The sequence below is a fragment of the Hyperoodon ampullatus genome, assembly GCF_949752795.1.
Source record: "Hyperoodon ampullatus genome assembly, chromosome: 10".
Classification (NCBI taxonomy): Eukaryota; Metazoa; Chordata; class Mammalia; order Artiodactyla; family Ziphiidae; genus Hyperoodon; species Hyperoodon ampullatus.
Window position 1 is genome coordinate 7933866 of NC_136923.1, and position 21861 is coordinate 7955726.

At 53.8% G+C, this 21861-nt stretch overlaps 1 protein-coding gene across 17 annotated transcripts in view; it reads right to left on the reverse strand.

Moving 5' to 3' along the window:
- Window positions 1-580: 580 nt before the first annotated feature.
- The window catches only part of MTMR14 (myotubularin related protein 14), a gene marked incomplete at its 5' end in the record, with an annotated part of 43529 nt that continues 22248 nt past the window's right edge, over window positions 581-21861 (reverse strand). For 4 of the 17 annotated variants that reach the window (XM_079713452.1, XM_079713448.1, XM_079713447.1 and 1 more), the window contains 11 exons: window positions 581-1176; window positions 4049-4204; window positions 11591-11770; window positions 12465-12603; window positions 12757-12815; window positions 13532-13602; window positions 16029-16065; window positions 16321-16397; window positions 16671-16756; window positions 17654-17720; window positions 21587-21661. In XM_079713452.1, coding sequence (XP_079569578.1) covers window positions 996-1176; window positions 4049-4204; window positions 11591-11770; window positions 12465-12603; window positions 12757-12815; window positions 13532-13602; window positions 16029-16065; window positions 16321-16397; window positions 16671-16756; window positions 17654-17720; window positions 21587-21661 — 1128 coding nt within the window. In that variant the 3' untranslated portion in view covers window positions 581-995. The remainder of the gene's footprint in view (window positions 1177-4048; window positions 4205-11590; window positions 11771-12464; window positions 12604-12756; window positions 12816-13531; window positions 13603-16028; window positions 16066-16320; window positions 16398-16670; window positions 16757-17653; window positions 17721-21586; window positions 21662-21861) is intronic. The other 13 variants (XM_079713454.1, XM_079713451.1, XM_079713450.1 and 10 more) reach the window with 5 other exon arrangements.

The following is a 21861-nucleotide window of genomic DNA, read 5'->3' on the forward strand; positions in this document are numbered from 1 at the left end:
GTGGCTGTTACAGCACACTGTGCAAAACCTTTTGTCCATGTCCTTGAACCCGCATGCCTTCATGGTGTTAAGAGATGCAGACACACTCTGTGAGGATGCAACCCACTCCAGGTCACACGGAAGGTGGTCAGCCAGGTCCATCCTCCCCACATCACCTACTACCTCCAAAGCCCTGGAAGCCAATCCCTCACCGAACAAACGCAGGGGCTGCAGGTCACCTGTACCAGTCTGCTAAACTTGTTAAAAATGAAGATTCTCCCCACCCCCTTCCCAGCTAAATGAAGATCTCAGCAACATCAAGTCTGAATTTCAGACAGCCCTGGAAATCTGCATGGATAAACAGGCTCCCTAGGGATGACTAGGGCCCACTCAGGCCTGAGGACCACTACTCCCACCTTAACAGCCTGTGACTACATGTCCCCATCTCACTGGAGACACTCATGGCTCAGGAGTTAAGGGGAACACCCAAGTCTCCAGCTCCCTTCCTGCGTCATCTGTACCCCTCCCCCCAGCAAAAAGGACAGGGAGAACCTTCTAAATAACTCCACAAAGACAGGAGCCAAATGATAATGCGATAGAGTAGCTGTTCAAAAAGGCTTTGATTTCATTTTGTGATCTGTGTCAAACTGCCTCATTCTCAGTGCGGGTGACCCCTCCTCCCCAGGAGACGAGAATGGGAAGTGGGGGTCTTTTGTGAAGTCTCGGCCTCCACAAGGCCCCAGGGAAACCCCACATAGTTCTGAGAGTTGACAGGAATCCTGGCAAAGACTAAGGTGGGTGGGAGGCAGTGACAAGTAGGGTGGCGGACACCAGTCAGGAAGCTGGGGTGGGGGAGAACCCCGTCCTTGGCCCTGCTCAGCCTTGGGGCTGCCATGTGCATGATGGAGAAGGGGAGATTCCCCCCCACCTTGAAGCACCCCTTGGCTGGGCATGGCTTTGATTCCGCTTAGGGCTCAGGTGAGAGAGGAGCAGGAAGCTGTCATGAGCTGGCTGCTTCATAAGGTGCTGCTGCTGGTGCCCCGGAGTCCAACACCACGGACAAACTGCTCCAGCAGGCCGATGGCACCAGAGGGACTGGGGGCTGCTGCCCGAAGCCCCACTGTGCTGCTGTAGGCAGCCAAGAAGGCTGAGCGCACCTCCTGGAGCCGAGTCTCCCGTTCACTCAGGGCTGTAAGCCTGTGCGGAGGGAGGAAGGGAAACAGAGAGAATTAATGCATAACCCTGGGGCAGGATCCAACATTCTCATCCTTACCCCACTGCCTATCCTTCTGCATTCCTCAGTGAAGGCCAGCATCTGCCCCGTGGCCATAATACACTTGTGGTTCAGGCCCCAAATATTTGGCCCTGTTCCTCTCTTAAACTCTCTCTCAGCTCTCAGGCTGCTGTTCCTACCTGGAGAGGCCAGAGTCCTCACCTTCAGTCACTGCAGTCCCCAGGTAAACAGCTAGGAAGGTGCTGGCTTTTCCAGCAGGACTTCTTTTCTCATTCTATCTGCTTTTCCTTCCCTGGCCTCTACAGGCACTTATCACAAGTCAAGAAGCGGAACAAGTGTGAATTCCACATAAGGCTGTTTGATGACTTGAAGAGTCTTTAATAGAAAAGGCCTGAGATACCAGCCACGCCCAACCTCTGGACTCAACCTCTGAAGTCTAGGGGTAGGAGGGACACAGAATTAGAGGAAAGGTCACAGACCCACATGAGATGGGCCCTCACGTTCCCATCCACCTAAGCACCAAGACCAGCCCTGACCACTAACTCACTCCAAAATTTCCCCTAAGAGACCAATCACTGGGTAACCCCTCCTGCAAATTTGTTAGAAGCAGCAGCAATATTCCCAGTTCCCAAGCCCAAATGACTTGCACCTAGGGCCTGGGGTAGCACATGGAGATATGAGGATAAGTGAGTGTCCAAGGGTAAGTATGGGGAGGACAGACCCAGGGAAAACAGATTGGTGGGAGTGGGGGGTGTGTGAGAGAGAGTGAGAGAGTGAGAGTGAGAGAGAAAAGCAGCAGCAGCAGCAGACGCAGGTTGCAGGGCGAAGGAAAGTCAAATAGCTCTAGCAGCAGCACTAAGAAAATGGGGCTGATACTGGATTCCTGCAATACCATGAACAACTCCGAAGTCTCTCTTGGCATGTGGGGGAGATACGTGGCCCCAGATTTTCTTTACTTCCAAATTAGGTATTACATAGGCTGGAGACCATGTGTACTTCTTTAGCTTTTCCTGAGAGCATATAACCAGGAGAAATACAGATAGTAGTTCATATTCACAGGGAACATCTAAAGGTCCATATGTATGCATTCTCATTGCCCCCTATTTTTAGGAGGCAGAAAGGGGAGAGATCACAACCTATTTAGAAACAAGATAACTGGAACCCAGAGAGGGTATGTGATCTACTTGAGGACATATGGCAGGCAGAGACTGGAGCTACCATAGTGCCATTCCCTCTCAAGAGATGAGCTAGCAGGCTCAGAGAAGTCAAGGCTGATATCCCAAGACAGAACTGATAAACATGTTTTTTTGTTTTTTGGTTTTTTTTGGCCATGTGGCATGCGGGATCTTAGTTCCCCAACCAGGGATCGAACCTGTACCCCGCCCCTGCAGTGGAAGTGCAGAGTCTTAACCACTGGACCGCCAGGGAAGTCCCCAGAGCTAGTAAACACAACAGCTAGGATTTGGATTAAATTTCTCTGACACCAAAGCCAAAGCAGTGAACCCACATAATATGTGACCTCATCAGGAATCAACCCTGACCCCAGGCCCATCCTGCAATCTTGGAGGCCATGGGATCACAGAGAACCTAGCTCTCCTCTGGGAACCACCCCTAACCTGAGGGTTGGCTGGGAGCACAGAGAGCTACCCAAGGCATAAACTGTAGGATCTGGGGCTAGAGCTGCCCGTTTCGGTGGCTAATACCAGGTAAGTGAGGGGTGCTATTAAGCAGGGGCAGAGATGTCTGCTTCCTCCAGAGATGGCTCTTAGGCTCTCTGGTTGAAGTAGGAAGAGCCTACAGAAAGGTGCAGACAAGTATTTCTTTAATCCTCAAAAATCTAAGAGATCTTGTTTCTGGCTTAAGGGCCTGGCTATAGAGAAGGCTGTACCAGGCCCTAGTGGCCTCTGAAGTCCTTGGGCTACTCCCTAGCTGCGGGGCCAGGGCCTGTGAGCACCATCTAGGAATCCCGAGGTCTGGCCCCTGCTTGCCCTCAGCAGGAATCCTTCTCAACTCCCAAGGGCAACTTGCCTCCAACCTGTCAGCACTGGAGGGTATGAACTGGATTCTGGTGGTGGTGATGAACACCCAGCACCCGGTGGGGAGGTGAAGGCCCTTAGGCAGCCACAGACCAGAAGCAGATCCTGCTCCCCAGGCCACCGGAGGCTCTCCCCGCCTGACATCCGTGAAACAGCAGTGCAGGCAGGGGGGCAGGCGGCAGAGAGGCAGCTGCTCTGCTAGAACTGGAAGTCCAGCATTGGAGCTTTGGAGGGAGAGGATTTTACAGGCTTGGGCTTTGGATGGGCAACCCTGTCCAATTTTCTTTCCTGACCAGAGACAAAAGCAGATGACAAAAGGGGGGAGGGGACAGCAAGGAACCCTCGGTTCTGCTTGGGAGCACAGACCTTGGGCTAACCCAGCTCCGTTCTGGCTCTGGTCTCCACCATACACCTTTCACTACTCCACTGTTCTGCTTTCAAAGGGTTCTCATGTCAGGCAAAGCCTTGGACAGAAATAGAATCTTTTATAGCTAGAGTCCAGCCAGCTTTCTCTAAGGGTGTGTGCCCCAAGAGACCCATGGATGGGTTTTAGAGGCCGGGGAGAGTGAACACACTCCAACGCACTTCCTGAGCAGTCCATCAGGCCTCCTTCATACCTCAGGGTCCAGGAGCAGTGACGTATACTTAGCTGAGACACTCGGGAGGGGCAGGGAGCCCAGGCCGGCTCCCTGGGGCCTGCTGCTGCCTCATTCCTAGCCAGCACTCAGTGGCTCACCAGCTTTTGATATGGGTGGGGTGGGGGGGCAGGGCATCCTGTTTTCTCAAGCAAGACACTTACAGACAATTGTTAGGGAGCTCATCCGGGAAGCTGAAAGGGAGAGAGGAGTCTGTGTGCAGGACAGCCCGTTCCTGAATACTGCCACAGCCTGTTACCATCTGCCAGCTGCCAAAGTCTGTGGAGAGAGAGGATCCGGGCAGGGGATGGTCCACTGATCTGGGGCAGAGAGGAGAGAGAGGGGAGATGATGTAGTCAGTCATATGCCTGACAGGGGAGGCCCTGGAGGAGTGGGGCGGGGAGGCTATGGTGGCCCTGGGACCGGGCCACAAGGGTCTGTTGGTAGAGCATCTGTAACCATTTGTTACAAATGGTTGTAAGCATCAACCATTTTCTCCAAAAGTACAAAAACAGCTGGACAGGTTATGACCAAGAAAGAAGAGTAAAAACCACAAGGCAGGGGCTTCCCTAGTGGCGCACTGGTTAAGAATCTGCCTGCTAATGCAGGGGACACGGGTTCAAGCCCTGGTCTGGGAGGATCCCACATGCCAAGGAGCAGCTGGGCCCATGCACCGCAGCTGCTGAGCCTGAGCTCTGGAGCCCACGAGCCACAGCTGCTGGGCCTGTGTGCCTGGGGCCTGTGCTCTGCAGCGAGAGAGGCCACTGCAATAAGACCCGAGCACCGCAATGAAGAGTAGCCCCCGCTCGCCGCAACTAGAGAAAGCCCACGCACAGCAACAAAGACCCAACGCAGCCAAAAATAAATAAATAAAATAAAATAAATTTATTAAAAAAAAAAAAGACCATAAGGCAGGCTCAGCTGTGAGGACAATGCATCATGCAAAGACTTACAGGAGCAAAAGAACAAGAGCAAAGCATGGTGACAAAGGTGAGCCAGCAACCAAAGCCTGGGATCAGGGCATGCCTGCTCTGGCTGACAAAGCAAGTAAAATCTCAACAGCACCAAAAGGAGGGGAGCAAGGCTGAACGCCCCAGGAACCAGGGAGGCAGGATCACCCCACACTCCCTGGCATGCAGATTGGCAGGGTGGCAATGCAGAACCCGGGCCACTGAGGTCCTATGGTAGAGATGGGAGAACAAGCCTCTTGGGGACGGTGCGGGCTGTGACCTAGATAGACGAGGAAGGTGACGGGAGCCCTGAGCCCCGCCCTCTTCCTCTGCAGCGCCTTCCAGGAGCCAAAGTTCGTATTCACGAGCATCAACCCAGCAAACTCACTGGCTATGCCCAGAGGGAAGGAATGAATCAGGCAGCCAACTTGCCAACTTCATCAGGCCTTTTTCAAACAGAGGTTCGGGGGGTGCGGGGAGAGGAAAGCTGTATTGGGAATCTACCACTGTCACCACCTCCCCACTCACAGCCCAGCCTTCTCTGCTGTCTCTGGACAGTAGCCCAGCTGGTGGGGGAGGAAGGGAGGAGATAGGGAAACATCAAACAAGGCACTTCCATCAGCTACCCCGGTCCCAATCCCCAGAGGTGCATCATCTTTGATGCTTGACCCTTTGTTCTTTAATTCAAGAATAGCAGAAGGTGCTCCTGTAGGGACCCAGAAACAGAGCAGAAGCATGAATAGTGGTACAGGGGGTGGGAAACTGAAAAATTTGGCCCACCCAGTTAGCTGGAGTCAAGGGCTCCTAGACTGAGGTGACATTCCCCATGGGTCCCCAGGCCAGCTTTATCCTCAAGTAGTTGCCAAGCTGAGTGCAGCTCTGGCCAGCGCTGCATCTCTGCTGATCGTAAATCACCTCCTTCTTAGAGGCAGGAAAATGGCAGCCCAGACAGGTAAGGACACTTGCCCAAGGTTCCACGGCTACAGAGTGCAAGAAGAGATTTTTAAAGCCAAGATTGATTACAGATTTGTTGTACAACAGAACCACCTTGAGACCAGGGAAAACAGCTAGCTTTCTACGTTAAAGCCGCCATGAATCGGACCCCGCCCCGCCACCGCAACATAGAGACTTGCCATATTCATTGCTCCTGCTCTACTCTGGAAGGTGTAAGACAGCAGCACTGGGGATGAGGACAGGTCATGGTCTGCTACCTGGTGGAAGCCCTAGTGACTGACAAAGCAGGGCTTCCTTCTTCCTACATGGAGAAACTTGGTAGGGTTCAGGCCAGACACTGTATCTCTGGTGATCCTTAACTGTCTGTAAATCAGAGACAGCTGCCTACATGCAAGAGCAAGCTACACGCCACCATGTGGTGCCTGCCCTGTGCTTCCTCTGGGTCATGCCGGAGTCTTCAGTCAATGCAACCCCTCTTGAGGGCAGCCTGGCTCCACAAATCTCACCTCTTGCTCAAACTTTAAGGTAGAGTTTCTTTTCCAGTTTTCGGGAAAATAATTGCTAAACAGCAGAGTGTCGAGGGAATGAAAGTAACGTGAAGTAGAGGAGGCTGGGTAGGATGAGGGACTTACGGGGCAGGGAACATGGGGGTTTCTTATGCTCCTAACCCCACTCCCCAGGGCTATCAGAGACTCACACTTCCAATGGGAAAATGACATATGGAATATGGTTACAGAGAGGTTCCCAGCAAGGGCTCTTGGTCTCCTAGGCTAGTCCCTTGCCTGTACTTCCCGCGTCCAGCAGGTAGCACCCCCAAGCAAGAACCATGCTTGAAGCAGCCAGGGGACAGCTGTAGTATGGAGTAGGCAGCACAGACAGCAACAGGGCGCATGATCCCAGGGGTCACAAAGGAATCTCAGCAAGCAGCCAACCATCTTTTGCATCTTTTTCAAGAGTGAGCACACAGGCTCCAAATGAATCTTCGTATTTGAGGCTTTTGTCAAGGAAAGCGTTGCAAAGCAACCGTTGCATTCCTGGGTTTGAGAGCAAGGGGCTGTGCTAAGCAAAGAAGTCCTCGTAAGTGCACATCTGGAGTAGCTGGCTAGAGGGGGCACCTAAAGATGACAGGGAACAGTCACGAGAAGGAAGCACCTGCACCTGCCGAGTGAAAGAAGGAAGGAAAACTTTCAAGTTAGCCTCAGTACACAGGTAACGCAACCAGCCTTAATAAAACCCCATGCTCTTCTGCCCTATACCCTTACACGAGTGCAAACACAGCATCTACCTCCACCGATCTACCTACAGGACTGGAGGGCACACGGGGCCAAGCCACCCTCAAACTGGACAACTGTGGAGCTGACAGTGCTTCCAAGGTCATCCATCCACATCCCCAGGGCCCAGACCTCTGCCCAGGAGGTTGGCTTCTTGGCAATATTTCACTCCCTTAGATGGGTATGGCTTAAGCCCCTGTTCACAGCACCAACAGAGCTAAATGGCCCCACCCTGCCCCACACCTGCCAGACCCCTGCTGTGGGCCAGCTCAGGCAAGTGTTTTAGCTTTTAGCTGGTCCTTTTGGAAGGGGGTACAGGAGCACCCACACAAGCAGAGCTGGCCCAAGCCACACAGCTGAGGCAAGGAGAAAAAGGTCTGGCCTGAGGTACCTGATCTGGCCTTTTACCTAGCTGCCCAGTGCTCTGACACAGCCGACAGTCCTTCAGAAATGAGACTGATAAGGATGGGTCTTAACCACAACTACAGTTTACTGAGCATTTCTAGTACTCATGCAAAGGATGAGTATTACTATGTGCCAGGTATTTTGCTCCATTGTCTCACTTAAACCCAAACTCATGGAGACCAGGATCATTACTCCCACTTTAAAGACGGGATAAAAAAGACTAAGCTCAGAAGGGAAGTGTTTTTTCCAAGTCACACAGCTAGAAGTGGCAAAGCTGGGATTGAAACCCAGGCTGACCAAAACCCATGCTAGCCGCATAGCACACCGATCCTCCTTCCTGGTAAGAGGTGGTGGAGGCCTCAGGGATTGGCTCGGGGATGGACACTTCCAACTTCCAACTGGAATAAAGCACAGAGTTTCTGATCTATGGTTGGAAAAGAGGCCTTCACGTGGTCCCTGGATGTGAGAAGGGAAGCACGTGGAGTAGCTGGCCACCATTAGGGAAGCTGGCCAGAAGACAAAGCTAGCATGTAGAAAGAGGCAAGGAGAAAGAACCATAGGGAAACGGAGTTGGAACCTTGATGAAGCTGTGCCTGAAGGCTGCATTTTTCCAATGTAAACCAACGGTTTTCCTTTATTGTTTAAACTCTTCTGAGATGGATTTTCTGTTACTCGCATCTAAAAGCACCCGATCTGACAGCTCACAGAGAGGGCTTGAAGGTTCACAGCTAGGAAGGACCCGGGCAGGTAGTTGCCCATTTAAGCCTCTGATGAGAAAAAAGAAACGCAAAGCTATCAAGTGACATGCCTGAAGTCATGCAGGGAACGAACATTTGAGCCAAGACCCAGAATCCTAGCCTTTCAGAGAGCTTGAATGTCACCTAATTTGTACCTACCCCCCACCACTACCAAGCCTCCAGGTGATGGTCCCACAGCCTCTGCCCAAGTGAACGCCTCCAGGAATGGGGCCTTAGGGAAGAATCCTTCGGTTCAACAAGGGCCTGACCCCACGGAACAGGTGACTTCAGAAACGGCTAGGACAAGATTCATCAGATTTGAAAAGTCATCAGTTTCCCTCAGCCTGGACTTCAGGCATTGGGGTATGTCTGTGTCTGTGTGTCTGTTTGTGCAGGTGTGTGTGCTTGTGTGAACCAGGGACCTCTGCTTTCCTGCAGCAGCCCAAGGAGAAGTCTTTTGGGGCTCCAAGTTTTCTCTTATGGGTCTCAAGCTGGCAATGCCTTTAGGCTTCTCACCGCTCATCTCTGGTCTGAAGCTATGGCCCCATGGGAGAACACATCAAAGGTTAAGACAGGAACCCTATGTGTTACAGAAAGCAATCCGGTTTCTCTGCCTCATTAAACATAGCTGGGGGCAGAGCTCATTGCTCATAACAAGCAGTTAGTAGGTGGTGAAGGATGGGGAAAGGGCAGCTATCTGGGCAGCAGAGTTGGCGCCTATGTTGTCACTTAGCTCACCAACCAGGCCGCTGGATGTCCCTCAGCCAAGTTCATGTGCTCTTCAGGCAGCTTGGCTTCCAGCTGGGCTCAGTGGTAGTGCCATCCCTCCTCAGGCACGGACAGTGCTATGCTAGCAACCCCCATCCCTAAAGATGTCTGACTCTGGAGCAGAGACCAAGAGTACACACGGAGCGGGGCACTTTACTGACCAGGGCTCAGAGAGGCATGTGAGCACTGGTCCTGCCTCTTCCCAGCCCCCAGCCCTACAGGTGACGAGAGATTTAACAATGGTCCAGAAACGCATCTCAGTTAGAAGCTGCTGCAGTAGAAGCTAATGATGCAAAAGGGCCACCAGTCTTGCCAGTGAAGGGTACGGGGTTGGGACTGGATAAGAGTCAGCACCCCACAGAACTTTCTTCTGAATCCGACACCTACTTCTTAGCTTTGAACAAAGCTTCACCAATTCTTTTCACAGGGAAGTCCTACCTTAAAAGAGATATGTTTGTAGAACTTGGGAATGTGGAGCATAGGAAATCCAGAGAATTCACATTGTAAGGGGAATTTCGGCCGTCACAGCTAGCTTTACTAAAGGGTTTCTTTCCACACAGTTCCCTCTGCTGCACTAAAAAGCTGATTGGTTGTTGTTCCCTAAGAGAAGCAGGAAAGCTAATGACAAGATCCCTCAGGCACTTTAAGATAAGAGAGACTAAATTAATTTTAATGTTAATGGAAATATGTAATTATAATTAGAATGCTCCAAATCTGAATAAACTAGTCTTTCAAGTCCTCTGGCAAACAAGCAGCCAATCCAGAACCTTGTCACCTGGCCAGCCCAGCCTGGCTACAAGCAGGCACTCCCAGAATAAACCAGCAGAGCCATCAAACACCTCACAGCAGTCCACCTCACGCCTTTCCAAGGCGCCCCATTTTGGCCCAGTTACTCCAGCCTCCTTCACCAGGCCCCAGCTCACAGGGCCGTGAGATCAGGAGGACACCCCCAATCCTCCTCAGCCTCCTGGACCATCCTGGGCCAGCCATAAGCATCTGAGCCCCAAGTGCAGGCAGATAACCACTGGCAAGACTGAGGGAAATGGCCACAAGATTGGAACTAGGATCTTTTGTCAGGAAGAGGGAATGATAAAAAGCTAAGGTGTATGATGGGGTGCTGCCTCAGTGTGGGAGCCCCCAACAGTTGGACAGTTAAGACCAGGGAGGACCCAGGGGACAGGAGGAATCTTCTGGTTTCCTTCCTAGTTGTCCAGCAATGTTGCACAGGCAGAAAAGGAGGCAGGGGCGATGACCAAGAGCTCCAGCCCAGAAGAGGAAGGGTCACACGGTGCCGCAGCAGGCCCACAGGGGCCCCGAGGACAGCTGCACAGACAAGCAGGGTGGCACAGAGGACGCGGATGAGCACGGCACATGGGCTTGTGTGCTCGGCACCATCTCCGCTCAGCTGCCTCCACCAAACCCGTGGGGACAGAGGGGTTGTGGCCTTTATTTAATAGACTCAGCTACAGCGCTGACGGACATGGCAGAGCTCCAAGCTGAAGGGCTCCCCTTCAGAGGTGAGCACACGGGACCCCCTGGACAGTGCAGCTCCACTCACCTGGAGCTCATCCGCTCAGCCTGTGTGGGGAGGGTGCTCGTCCCCACCTTCCTCCATTGCTTGCTTTTGCCCAGAAAGGAAAAACCAGAGGACGGGGATGGGAGGAGAGTTCCCAAAGTTTCAGGGTTCTCCTTGTAATAAGCTGTGACCTTTGGGTTCAGTTTCCTCCTTGGTAACATGCCTGCCACAAGGAAAGACCTGAAATTCTGGAGCAGTATCCAACAGAGCTGGGCTTGAATCTAGAGTGGACTTCAACGCTCACCATCTTTCTGCTAGATGTCTTTTCTCCCTGGAATTTAGTAAGGACCTCCTAAGTCCCACACTTCTTTGTTCTCTTCAGAAGGGCCAGACATTCTCAAGGCCTTAGAAAACAAAGTAATTCACAGGCCTCCTTCCCTGGCTGTATGACATGGAAGGAGTGTTATGGGGTCAGCAAGGAAATGCCTCCCCCAAATGCCAGGCCATCCCTCAGTCCTAAGCCCCTGGCCAGTGCTCAGCTTTAACCTCACCAAGGAAACATCAGTTCTGCAGCACACTCCAGCCACACCTGTCCATCCTGGCTGAGCTGCTCCCTTTCCAGATGTGCAGGCCTGCGAGGGTTGCCCCAGCCACACACATCTAGCCTAGCTCCCTACCGTCTGTCCTCTCCAGTGCCCCACCCATTCAGACGAGGAACGGGAGAGACAGAAGCACCTCGGAGGATCTAGGGCCATCTCTTTAATCAGAATGTGAGGTCCACAGGGGGGCTGAGACCTGGCAAAGGCGAGAGGGAGGGGCAGCCCCAACTCCCTGCCCATGACATCACAACTACTACACCTTCTGGATACCCATCCGCCAGGGCTCTGGGAAGGGGGAGTCTCAAAGCCCTCTGCAAACCAGCTCCTGCTCTGTATCCAAACATTAACCCATCCTCCAAACAGTGCGTGAGCCTGCAAGCTTGTCGATCCCCTCTGGCCTCCTGGGTGCACTGCCCGCCAGGCCGCATGCCCTGGAACCCCACTCTCCAGCCTTATTAACAGGGAAGGGCTAGCCACCCCACCATTAGGACTTTGGAGGTCCTCACCTGGGCTTGGGGACCTCCAGGGGACTGCTACCCAGCCTGAAAAAGTTGTCAGAATGGTTCGAGGACGAGGAGCTGGAGGACTTGGCTTCCACCAGCGCCTGGTGGGAAGGCAGGCGGTCCTCTGAGGGCTGCGGCCGGTTCCAGAGCACACTCTGTGGAGAGGATGAGTGGCTCTTCCTCCTGCAGTGGAAAGATAGGGCTGCTGGCTAAGGGGCCACCTCAGGCAAACCCTCTGCCCACCTGTACTCAATCTCAGGGCCCACTTTTTACTTGCACTGGAAAAATGCCACATGGGAGTGGGCATACTTCAGCACTCCCCTGGGCTCGGCCATGGGCAGCGAGCTGTGTCTTCACAGAGGGAATGTGACGTCTGATCAAAACTGGCCTGCTGGCCTCAGTGCACATGCTGGAAAACAGATTCTTAACTAACACTTCAGTAACTGACCTTCCCTGCTAATGTTATACAAAATATTGAGCCCTTTGTCCAGAGGGAAGGTCATCTGATTCTCACAGGAGCTGACCCTCAACGAGCTCCCAATTCCCAATCATTATTTTGTACTCACGCCTTCTTTCTTTTTCTAAGCTGGCCCCCCACCTCCCAGGCGAATGATACCAGGGAGCACCCCCAGGAAGTCCCTTTAACACCAGCGCCCCCCCGCACCCGACCCTATCTTCCCAGCCCTGCAGCTTCCTCCTTCATCCCGCAGTGCCCCCCACCAACCAGATGGCTGGCCTCTGAGGCCCAGTAGAGACAGCAGGGCATGGAGCTCAGCTCTCAGGCCTACTGTCGGGGGCCCCTTTGTTCCTGGGGTTCCCTGGAGCTGGAGCCCTGGCTCACAGCTGTTAGCAAGCTTAGTTCCAGCCTGGCCCTCACCAAGCTGCCTGAGTCTGTGCTCCTGCAGGGACCAGCTCCACGGTCTCATAGGTGAAGCTCCCGGCGGCTCCTGGGGAGCTCTCCATGACCAGAGAGAAGTCACTGCCAAGGCTGGTGGTGCTGCCACGATCCTTCCGTCCTGAAAGAAGCCAGTGCCATCAGTCAGCACAGTATCTTCTCCTGCTAGGGGCCCCCCACCTCTTCCACACAGAAGTTTCTAGAACAAACAGTCCCTATGTGATCTATAATCAGAAAGATATACAGAGGAAGTCTGCTGGGGCCCATAACTCACTCAGCATGCAGATATCTTCCACAGTGAAGCCTGCATCCCGGGCTGGCAAACTCTTCCTCCTATAAACAGAAGCCATGACAGTGAATTCCAGATTGGGCTGAGGTCTCCCATGTCCCCCGCATGCTGTCCACCTGGGAAAGAAGCTCCAACTCACTGGAAACTCATGGACACAGGTCCTACCTAAACTGTTGCAGAAAGGCCAGGCCCACTTCTGGGAGGCCAGCAAAGTCTGCCGCCTCCATGTCAGTGTGGCCCTCAGAGTTCAAGTCTGGTCCAGCACACTACGAGCTTAGATTTGGAAAGCTTGGACTTGGAAAGCAAGCAAAGACACCAACTCTCACAGGGGTCCTAAAGCAATTACCAAGCAAGACCCCTGTGTTTGCCAGGCTGGAAGCAGACTCTGCTCTGTGGCGGTGGGCTGTGCAGACACCCCTCTGCAGCAGCACAGGGAAGGAAGCCATCAGCTCAGGCAGGAGAATCTTCTGCCATGGTGGTGGCATGGGGAGCTGGGAGTCCCCCTATCCTTGGGCTGGCTTTTCCCTGCAGCAACGAGCCCTGCTCTCCGAGTCACAAGATGAGCCTCTTCAGCCACTGGCCCTCCCCAGGTACCCCTACCTGCCCTCAGAGGGAAGGCAGGGATAGGAAGCCAGCCTGCCAAGCATGCAGGGAAGCAGGGAAGGGCTAAGGCAGCGAGCAGGACCCCCGCCCCCGCCCCAGCCCTAGCGCGGCCCTTCCCGGAGCACCTTGCTCCCAGTGAGAGCAGGTCTCTCCTTACCTCTGTATCTTCAGAGCAGAGAACTCCTCAGAGATGATATGCTTCAAAAAATTGAAGCAGAAGAAGAAAATCTGAGAGACCAAAAAGCAGCACACATGAGAAGATAGCAGTCTCCAGGGAGAAGAATCTAGGTGGCAGAACTCCCAGGAGAGGGCAACCAGTGACCCTGGTCAACCCCTGATGGACAGCAGCCCTGCTTTGGGGACCCTGCTGGATATTCTGGTGTAGAAACAGTACGGGCGGTAGAGAAGGCTTAGGAGGTCGGGCAGGTGTGCCTGGGCTGGGGCAAGGAAGGAAGGGTGTTTCCTTCCTGAGAACGCAAGAGGGTAAAGCCAGTGATGTTTCAAACCATATTCAAACTGAACACACATGTTCTCAAGCTACTGAAAAGGATGAAGAGAACAGCGGCTTCTCCCCCTCAGCCTCTCCTAAGAATCCCAGGGAGAGAGGCTAACAGGGAAGGACAGCTGGGAGAGAATTTTGGGGCAAGAAGATTAATGGACACAGCAGGAACACAATGCAAGGGCAAGAGATCAGATTTTGTAGAAGCAATACCCGGAAACAGTGGTTCAGGAGAACCAGGGGTGCGGGGCAGCTACTGCCTGGCCCACAGCCTGCACTGTTCAGAAACTCTAAGGGGCAAGACGAAGTCTGAGGCGGGCAAAAGCCGGAGGAGGCTCCTGAGCTCTGACCCCGCATCCGCATCCCCAGCTCCGTGAGCAAATTCTCTCTTCTCCCTTCCAGCCAGTGCCCTGGTCCAACGGGCCTCTGTGAAGTGCACACAATGCATAGTCTCTGCAGTTGATTCCGCAAGGTGTGGTCCATCAACCCCTCACTTGGAAAAATACCCACAGGGTATCCCAGAGCCCCGTAAGATCTCCTCAAAAAATAAAAAAAGAGGGAGGGCGCCTAGGTCAGGCCAGTATGAAAACTTTGTTACATAACTTTTTTTTTTGGCCGCCCCGCACAGCTTGTGGGATTTTAGTTCCCCGACCAGGACTGAACCTGGGTCCTCTGCAGTGAAAGCACGGAGTCTTGAGCACAGAGTCCTAACCACTGGACAGCCAGGGAAGTCCCCGTTACATAAAATTAAATAGGTGTCTTCACCACAGATTTTTTAGTCTTTAATATGCTAATGTGCTCTGAGAGCCTCAAAGGCAAAGGAGGGGTACGGAGCTGTTTAACAAGCCCCAGCTTTTTGCAAGTTTTTAAAGTATCAGAGTTTTGAGTGTGTGCGGGGAGGAAGGGAGGGCTAAGAGAAAAGCCCACATCCTGCCAACCCTCCCAGCTGAGAAGACCCTCTTGTTTATGTTGAGACATGGCCAGGGTTTGAGTCCAGAATCCACTGGGCTCAGCCGCATCCCCTGCCCAGTCTCTGAAGGAGGAATCTGGCCTGCTCTGGGGACGGGGAGACAGCATGGGGGACAGCAGGTACTGGAGCGCCAGCTCCAGCAAATCTCAAAATGAGAGGCTGCAAAGGGGCTTTACGTGCAGATTTCAGTGCCAAAGTCACCACCTCTGACAGAGTTCATGGAGGCCTCTGAGGAACAGGCTTATGAGCTCTGCAGTCCTGGCGGATGCAATAAGTGCTCAAACAAAGAGATTTAGAAGGGGAGAGGAGCAGCTGAGAGGGAGGAACAAAAGAAGAATGCACAAGAGAAGATGCCCAGAAAGAGGCGGCCTCAGGAGGGTGAGAAAGATGCCTCAGGAAAATGCGGGGGGAGCCAACACTGCGTGCAGCTCCCACGCTGGGCATCTGGACTCGTTCTCTTTGTGAGGCAGCAGAATCGACACCGGGAGACTCAAGGTTAATCACATTACCCAAGGTCACCCAGGCAGTAAGTGGCACAACTGGGGTTCACACTCAGGTCTGACTCCAGGTCTGTGTGCAGGGAAAACAGGCTGAAAACAAGAGTACCGAAGAGCCAAAGACTGGAAAAGGTAGTTAAAGGATAAGGCGTGGACAGGGCAGAGAGGAGGAAGGAGGGACAGCGCGTGGACAGGAAGGGGGACCCACAGCCCGCGGGCCGGGACCGGCCGGGTGGCGAGGAGCAGGCAGGACCCTGCTTGCACGGAAGGCCCTGGGGCTTAAAAGCAGCCGAGTGGGTGTGATGAGACAAGGGAGGACAGGGAAGAGCTTCTGGCTTTAGCTGTGAGGGTGAGGGGCACAGGAGAGGACTTGTAAACTGGTTCCAGAGCTGAGTGCAGAAAACAAGACCACCCGTAAGAAGGCCGGCACAGAATGGGGGGAAGAGGACTGACACACGAAGGTCACAGGTGAGTGTTCTCTCCGCGAGAGAGGGGGACTGAGGCTCAGAACGGGGCTGCTGTGCCGGTGCTTTTCCTGCCACGCTGCCTGATCCCAGCACACACCAGGCAAGGAACCGCCCCCAAAGTGTGGACACCAAACGGACCATCATCCTGTCCCTCTTGGGGGTAAAAGAGCCCGAGCTCGCGGAGCCCTGACGTGTGTTCGCGGACCGTGAACAGTACCCACCTCCTCTCCTTTGCTGAGTCGATCTACCAACATGTGCCTGAAACAAGAAGGCGAGGAGGTCAAAGCGAGCACCTCCCAGACAAGAGGATGAAGGGGGACCAGAGGCACAGGGACAGCCCATGGCTTTGGCACCCCAGCCTCAGATGGACCCGACCACACCTTCTCTCTTCCCAAGGGGGTGGGACCGTCTTCACCTTCAACCCTGTCACAGGGGCCACCACACCCAGGCACACAAAAAGGCGGTTCCCAAGCACCGGAGCACCCCACAGCCTGACAGTTCCCGAAGGCTCACCCGAAGAGGAACCAGTCGTAGGCCACTGTTAGGTAGAGGATCTCAGCGGGCTTCAGGGATGCGTGGATGAGCCCGTCCTGGAAGAGACGGGCCCAGATCAGAAAGAAGCCTCCCCATGACGGCCCCCTCCTGGCCTCGGGGGCTGAGTCACAACCACCGCCCCCGTGACAACCAGGCTGCCTGACAGGCCCCGGAGCGGGGTTAAACACGACACCTGCTCTGGACACGTGAGGTCCCTCGCTCCGAAGCCTCTCTGCTTTCTGGAAACAGTCCCAGCGCTCACAAAGGGTACATCTTGGAAGGGCCTCTGAATGCTCCCTAACCCCACGGCCCAGCCCGTCCATACTCACAGCCCACAAGGAAAGGCGCAGGAGAGAGATGAAGAGGGGCGTCCGGTCCCAGCCTGAGATACAGTGTACCAGCAGTCCGCTGTCATCTACACAGGAACATGGAACGGGAGGCCCAGAAGAGAGGCAAACACGGGCTGATGAGAAGGGGATGTGCCACCGCCCTGGCCTGGGGTGAGAGCCAGGCCACCCCAGAACCACGGCCTAGCTCCAGAGGCAGGCATGTGATGTTTCTGCCAACCTGGCCACAGTGACCGGTTCAAGGATGGGCACTGGATCCAAACTGAGGCAATGAGCAGGAGCTCTGGGACAGAGGCCGTCTCCCTCTTCTGGAGGGGTTAAGACAGCAGGAAACAAGTCTGGAACGATTGCCAGCCACGAAGCTAACTGAACAGTGGGTATGAGACAAGGAGAGATTCTTTGTGGTATTTGGCACCTGGCTCTGCTCTTGGGCCTTCTTGGTTATATAAACGAATACATTTCCATTTGTTCAAGCAAGTGCAACCCCACACAGGTCCTGACTGATATGGAGGAACCAGAGTCAGACTGCCCTAGGACACTGAGCATGATGGGCTCATCCAATCAAAACAGTCAAACTGGCTGGAGTCCCCTCTGGAGAACAGGCCCTCCAGGGGCTCTTGTGTGTGTCCAAGAAGAGGCCAGGATTGACTTTCTCTCACCTTTCAGAACCAAAAGAGGCCACTGCAGCCCCACACAAAAGGCTGATGCTCAAAGCTCAAAGCCCAGCTGACCCAGTGCAGAAACACATCGGCAAAAGGCTGATGCTGAAAGCTCAAAGGCCAGCTGAATGTGGTTCAGATGGTAACAAGTTCATAATTTTGGGCATGGAATAAATCTGCCAATGACAAGGGAGTCCCCAAATCCTCCCATAGAGCAAAAGGCCCCAATAAACACACATTCGCGATGTCAGGACCTGGGAACACCCAGAAGATCCTATGGCTTGAGGCAAGCAGAGGCAGACTCACCATCACTGTTAATTATGGAAAGCAGCAGTTTCAGGTAGTTTTGTGTTTGTTGCACCAGATCCCAACTCTGTTGGAGAAGAAAAATAAAAGGATTCTATGAATAGGTGTTCACTCAGAATGGGAATTTAAAGCATTTTTAAAATAAAATGCTATGAGTTATTCTGGGGAAACAAGTACCCCAGGCTCATGGTCACAGGCCACAGGTCCCAAATCCCACACTACCTGAAACTTCACTTTTCATATGTCCCTGCACCCTCCCCCACAGGCCCCTCCCTCAGTGTGCTCTGACCCAACGTGCGGGTGAGGGAGGGGAAGCCGTGCAGGAGCCTGGGCAACCCACAGCCCCACAGCCACGAGCAGCAGCCGGACACTAGCCTGCTCTGAGCCCTGGGCTCCAGGCACGGCTGTCTAGGGAATTAACAGAAGCCGACAAAGAGCCCTGAGCCCGTGGCCATTGTCACCAAATGGAAAGAGCCATTTCTTTATCTGCCATCACATCACAGAAACCAAGGTAACCATCAACCTTCTCATCAATCACGTTTCATACGTTTTTTATTGCTACTCACTGCATAGTCTTTTAATGAGTAACAAATGCAGTCTGTTCGGTAAACAAAAATCTTTTAAAACAGGAGGCCCGTGAGGTGGGAGAGCAAAAATAAGCAAAAGCCATAGAGATCGGAACCTCTGTTCTAGCCCAAGCTAAAGGTCCAGACTAGACCCTCTGAGAAACAGTCCTTTTTGCAATCCGGAACCCCATGGAGGGGCATGACCCAGTTCTGCGGCCCCCTCCCCCTAGCTGGGGACAGTCTCTTAACATGACTGCTTCTCAGTGTCTGGGGCTGTGCAGAGAGGGCGGTGAATGCCAGCTAGCGAGAGCGCTCCCCTGGGGAGGGTGAACACAGCACCTGTAATTGGAATGGCTTTCCCGGGAATTTAAACCAGGCTCATTTACCTGACCTTCCCACGGACCCTGGAGAGCCCTGACCCACTTTCAGGAGCTCCAGAGAAAGCCGCTGCAGTGCCGTGCTAATAAACTTATTACTACCCATGGTGGCTCGGGGGTCTCTCCACTCATCTGGTTCAACATGTCACACACACCACTGCCAAGAGATTTCCTCCGAGCTGTGATTCCAGCGGGTGAGGAGAAGCAGGAGAGGCGGGAGCTACGCAGCAGGTGTGCAGGGAGGTCAGGCTGACTGGGGGAGGGCTGCAGCGGCCGGGAGAGGGCAGGAGGTGACCAAGGACGAGCCCGCAGGGCAGCTCCCACAACGGCAGCTGTTTGAAGGGGACACAAATGACCAAGGAGTGGTGGCGGACACCGTTGGCCACCGTGCCCAGGGCTGGGGCAGGAACCACAGCCTGGGGAGCGCTGGGTTGACAGAGGCCCAAGGTCACACAGCTAAGCTGAGCTGGGGTCTGGACCCAGGCCTGTGGTCACACACTGTACTGTAGGAACACTTCCTCAGATACCAGAGTGACAAACAGAAGAGGACCTGGGAAATGCATGAAAATCCAGGCTCACCTCTGACTCTCTCGACCTATGTGTGCTGTGACAAAGCCTCCAGGTGCAGAGGTGAGTCCCACATATCGGCCTTACGTTTCCATGCCTGGTGCACTCTTTCCCTGGCTGGCAAACTCCTACTTATCCTTTAAAGACCCAGCCCCATTATCTTCTCTACAGAGTCTTCTTTTGTGGCCACTGGTCAATACCCTTACTACGCAGGTGATAGTTATGCTGTTGCCTCGGAATTTTCCTAGACTGAGCCCAGTGAGGGCGGAGGCCATTTTGGCACCTCTGCAGCTGTAAGGCTTCATGCTTAGGGACTAGGAGGTACCTGTAGAATGCTCCTTCACTGACTATTCATAGTCAGGGGCCAGCTTGAGGAGCAGCAGCCACTGGAAGGGGTCTTCGGGCACAGAATGAAAGAGCAGAGCTCTATGGAATTCCATCTGGCTACACAGAGGTCAGCAACAGCCACACATGCACTACCGCTCGTGCAATGGGAAACAGTGGTGTGAACGTGACTGTGGGCCTGGCCCTGGGACACAGCAGTGAACACAATGACTCTAGCCCTGAGGCTGGAGGGAAGGGAAGGCAAAGTGAATTGCTGCAGGTGTGCTAATTAAAAGGAGCCCTCTAAGATGCTGCAGGACCATGTTAATTGGGGAGGTGAGCCTAGCCTGATCCATGGGGACCCTTAGGGAAGGCTTCTTGGAGATGGTGACATGCATGTGAGAAAAGGGGAGGGAAAGCACACGAGTGTTTGTGGCAGAGAGAACAGCATGTGCAAACCTGGAGAACATCTTCCCTAAGGGGTGGAGAGGCGGTCAGGGTAGCTGGAGGAGAGGGAGGGGACGGCCAGTGAGTCACAAGAACAAGCCTGGACCACGTGGAGCTGGGTGGACCACATAAGGGTCCTTGGACTTATCCTGAGGGAAAAAGGAAAGTCAGTGGCAGCTGTGAAGGAAGGAGTGACAGTGACGACCCTGCCCCATCATCTGAGTATCGCGCTCTGCCAGGCCCTATTCACGTGCTTTACGTTCACTATTTCCAGTCGGTTGCCCCTTCAACATGGGCCCACGCTCAGCCATGAGACGATGGTAGCCTGCATTAGGCCAGTGATCTAAGAGATGGAGGCAAGAAGGACCGGGGAGTTTCCCTGGGGCAGAGACTTACAGAACTGATGGGACCAGCCGTGGGTGTTGGGGGGAAGAGCCCCCATTTTTCGAGTCTGAGCATCTGGATAAATGGTGGAGGGCCCGGGGGTGCTGTGCGTTGTGGCCAATTCCATTTTGGGCAGCTTGAGTTTGAAGCGCTTGCATGACAGGACACTTGGAAAAGGAAGTAGGTGTGGATCACCGAGAGAGGCCAGGCCGAGCCCAGAGCCTGGATTAATGGGAATGTAGATGCAAGCATCCAACCTCTCTAGGGATGGGGGCAAGGAGGCACATCAGGGAATTCTTCTTGGAGGGGACACTCGAGCCCAATCCTGAAGGCAGTGTGTCAGCCAGACCAGAGGAGGCTGGGAGGGCCAGCCAGGCAGAGGGAATAGACATGGGGAAGGCAGTGGGAAGAACGAGGCTATTTGTCCTGGCTGAAGCAAGTGGCAAGGGCACTGCTAATGGCCTGTGGGCGTGTACAGTGGGCTAAACATGGTAGAGAGACGGATCCATCCAGTAAGACTGGGGACCCTTCGGACTTCCTTGGTGGCACGGTGGTTAAGAATCCACCTGCCAATGCAGGGGACATGGGTTCAATCCCTGGTCTGGGAAGATCCCACATGCCGTGGAGCAAAGAGGCCTGTGTGCCACAACTACTGAGCCTGTGCTCTAGAGCCTGTGAGCCACAACTACCGAACCTGTGTGTCACAACTACTGAAGTCCACGTGCCTAGAGTCCGTGCTCCACAACAAGAGAAGCCATCGCAATGAGAAGGCTGCGCACCGCAACGAAGAGTAGCCCCTGCTCGCTGCAACTAGAGAAAGCCTGCGCACAGCAACGAAGACCCAATGCAGCCAAAAAAAAAAAAAAAAAAAAAAAAAAGACTGGGGACCCTTCCGCGGCAGACGATGACAAGAGGAGAGAAGCACAGTGGAAATAATTTTAAGGTTTCTATAACCAAATCAGGTCAGGTAGCTCTGCACTTTCTCTGATGGAACACGCATTTAAAAGGTAAAATGAAAAAAGTCACTAAATCCCAGAGCTGGAAAAGCAAACTCCATGAGGTCCTCCTCTGGAAACAGAACCCCCTGGTGGATGCAAATCTTTTAGTGAGTCATGTTCAGAAAGCTTTGATTTTCTGGGCCAAGAAATCAGGAGAGAGAGTTAAACAGGTAAGCAGCTCCTCCTTTCCCAGGAGGTCAGAGGTCACAAGCCAGGCCTTCAGGTGTCTGCCTGAGGGACTTGTGGGGCAGGCACCAGGGGTCCCCTCACCTGATACTGGCTCCAGTCAATGTTCAGAGAGCAAGTCAGGAAGTCGGGGATGCTCAAAGGGGCATCAACGTAGTCCTGGGGACAGAAAGACACTGTGAGATGCAGGCTGTCCACCAGGAGAAGCCAGGATGACCAGGCAGGTTCAGGCCCTGAAGCTGTGGCTACCACAGGCAGGCAGGATGTCCCCCGCCCAGTGCTCGCCTTCTCAGGGCCAGATGCCTGTGCCACCCTGGGAGTGACAGCTTAAAAATCAAAGGGACCAGATACTGCTGCCA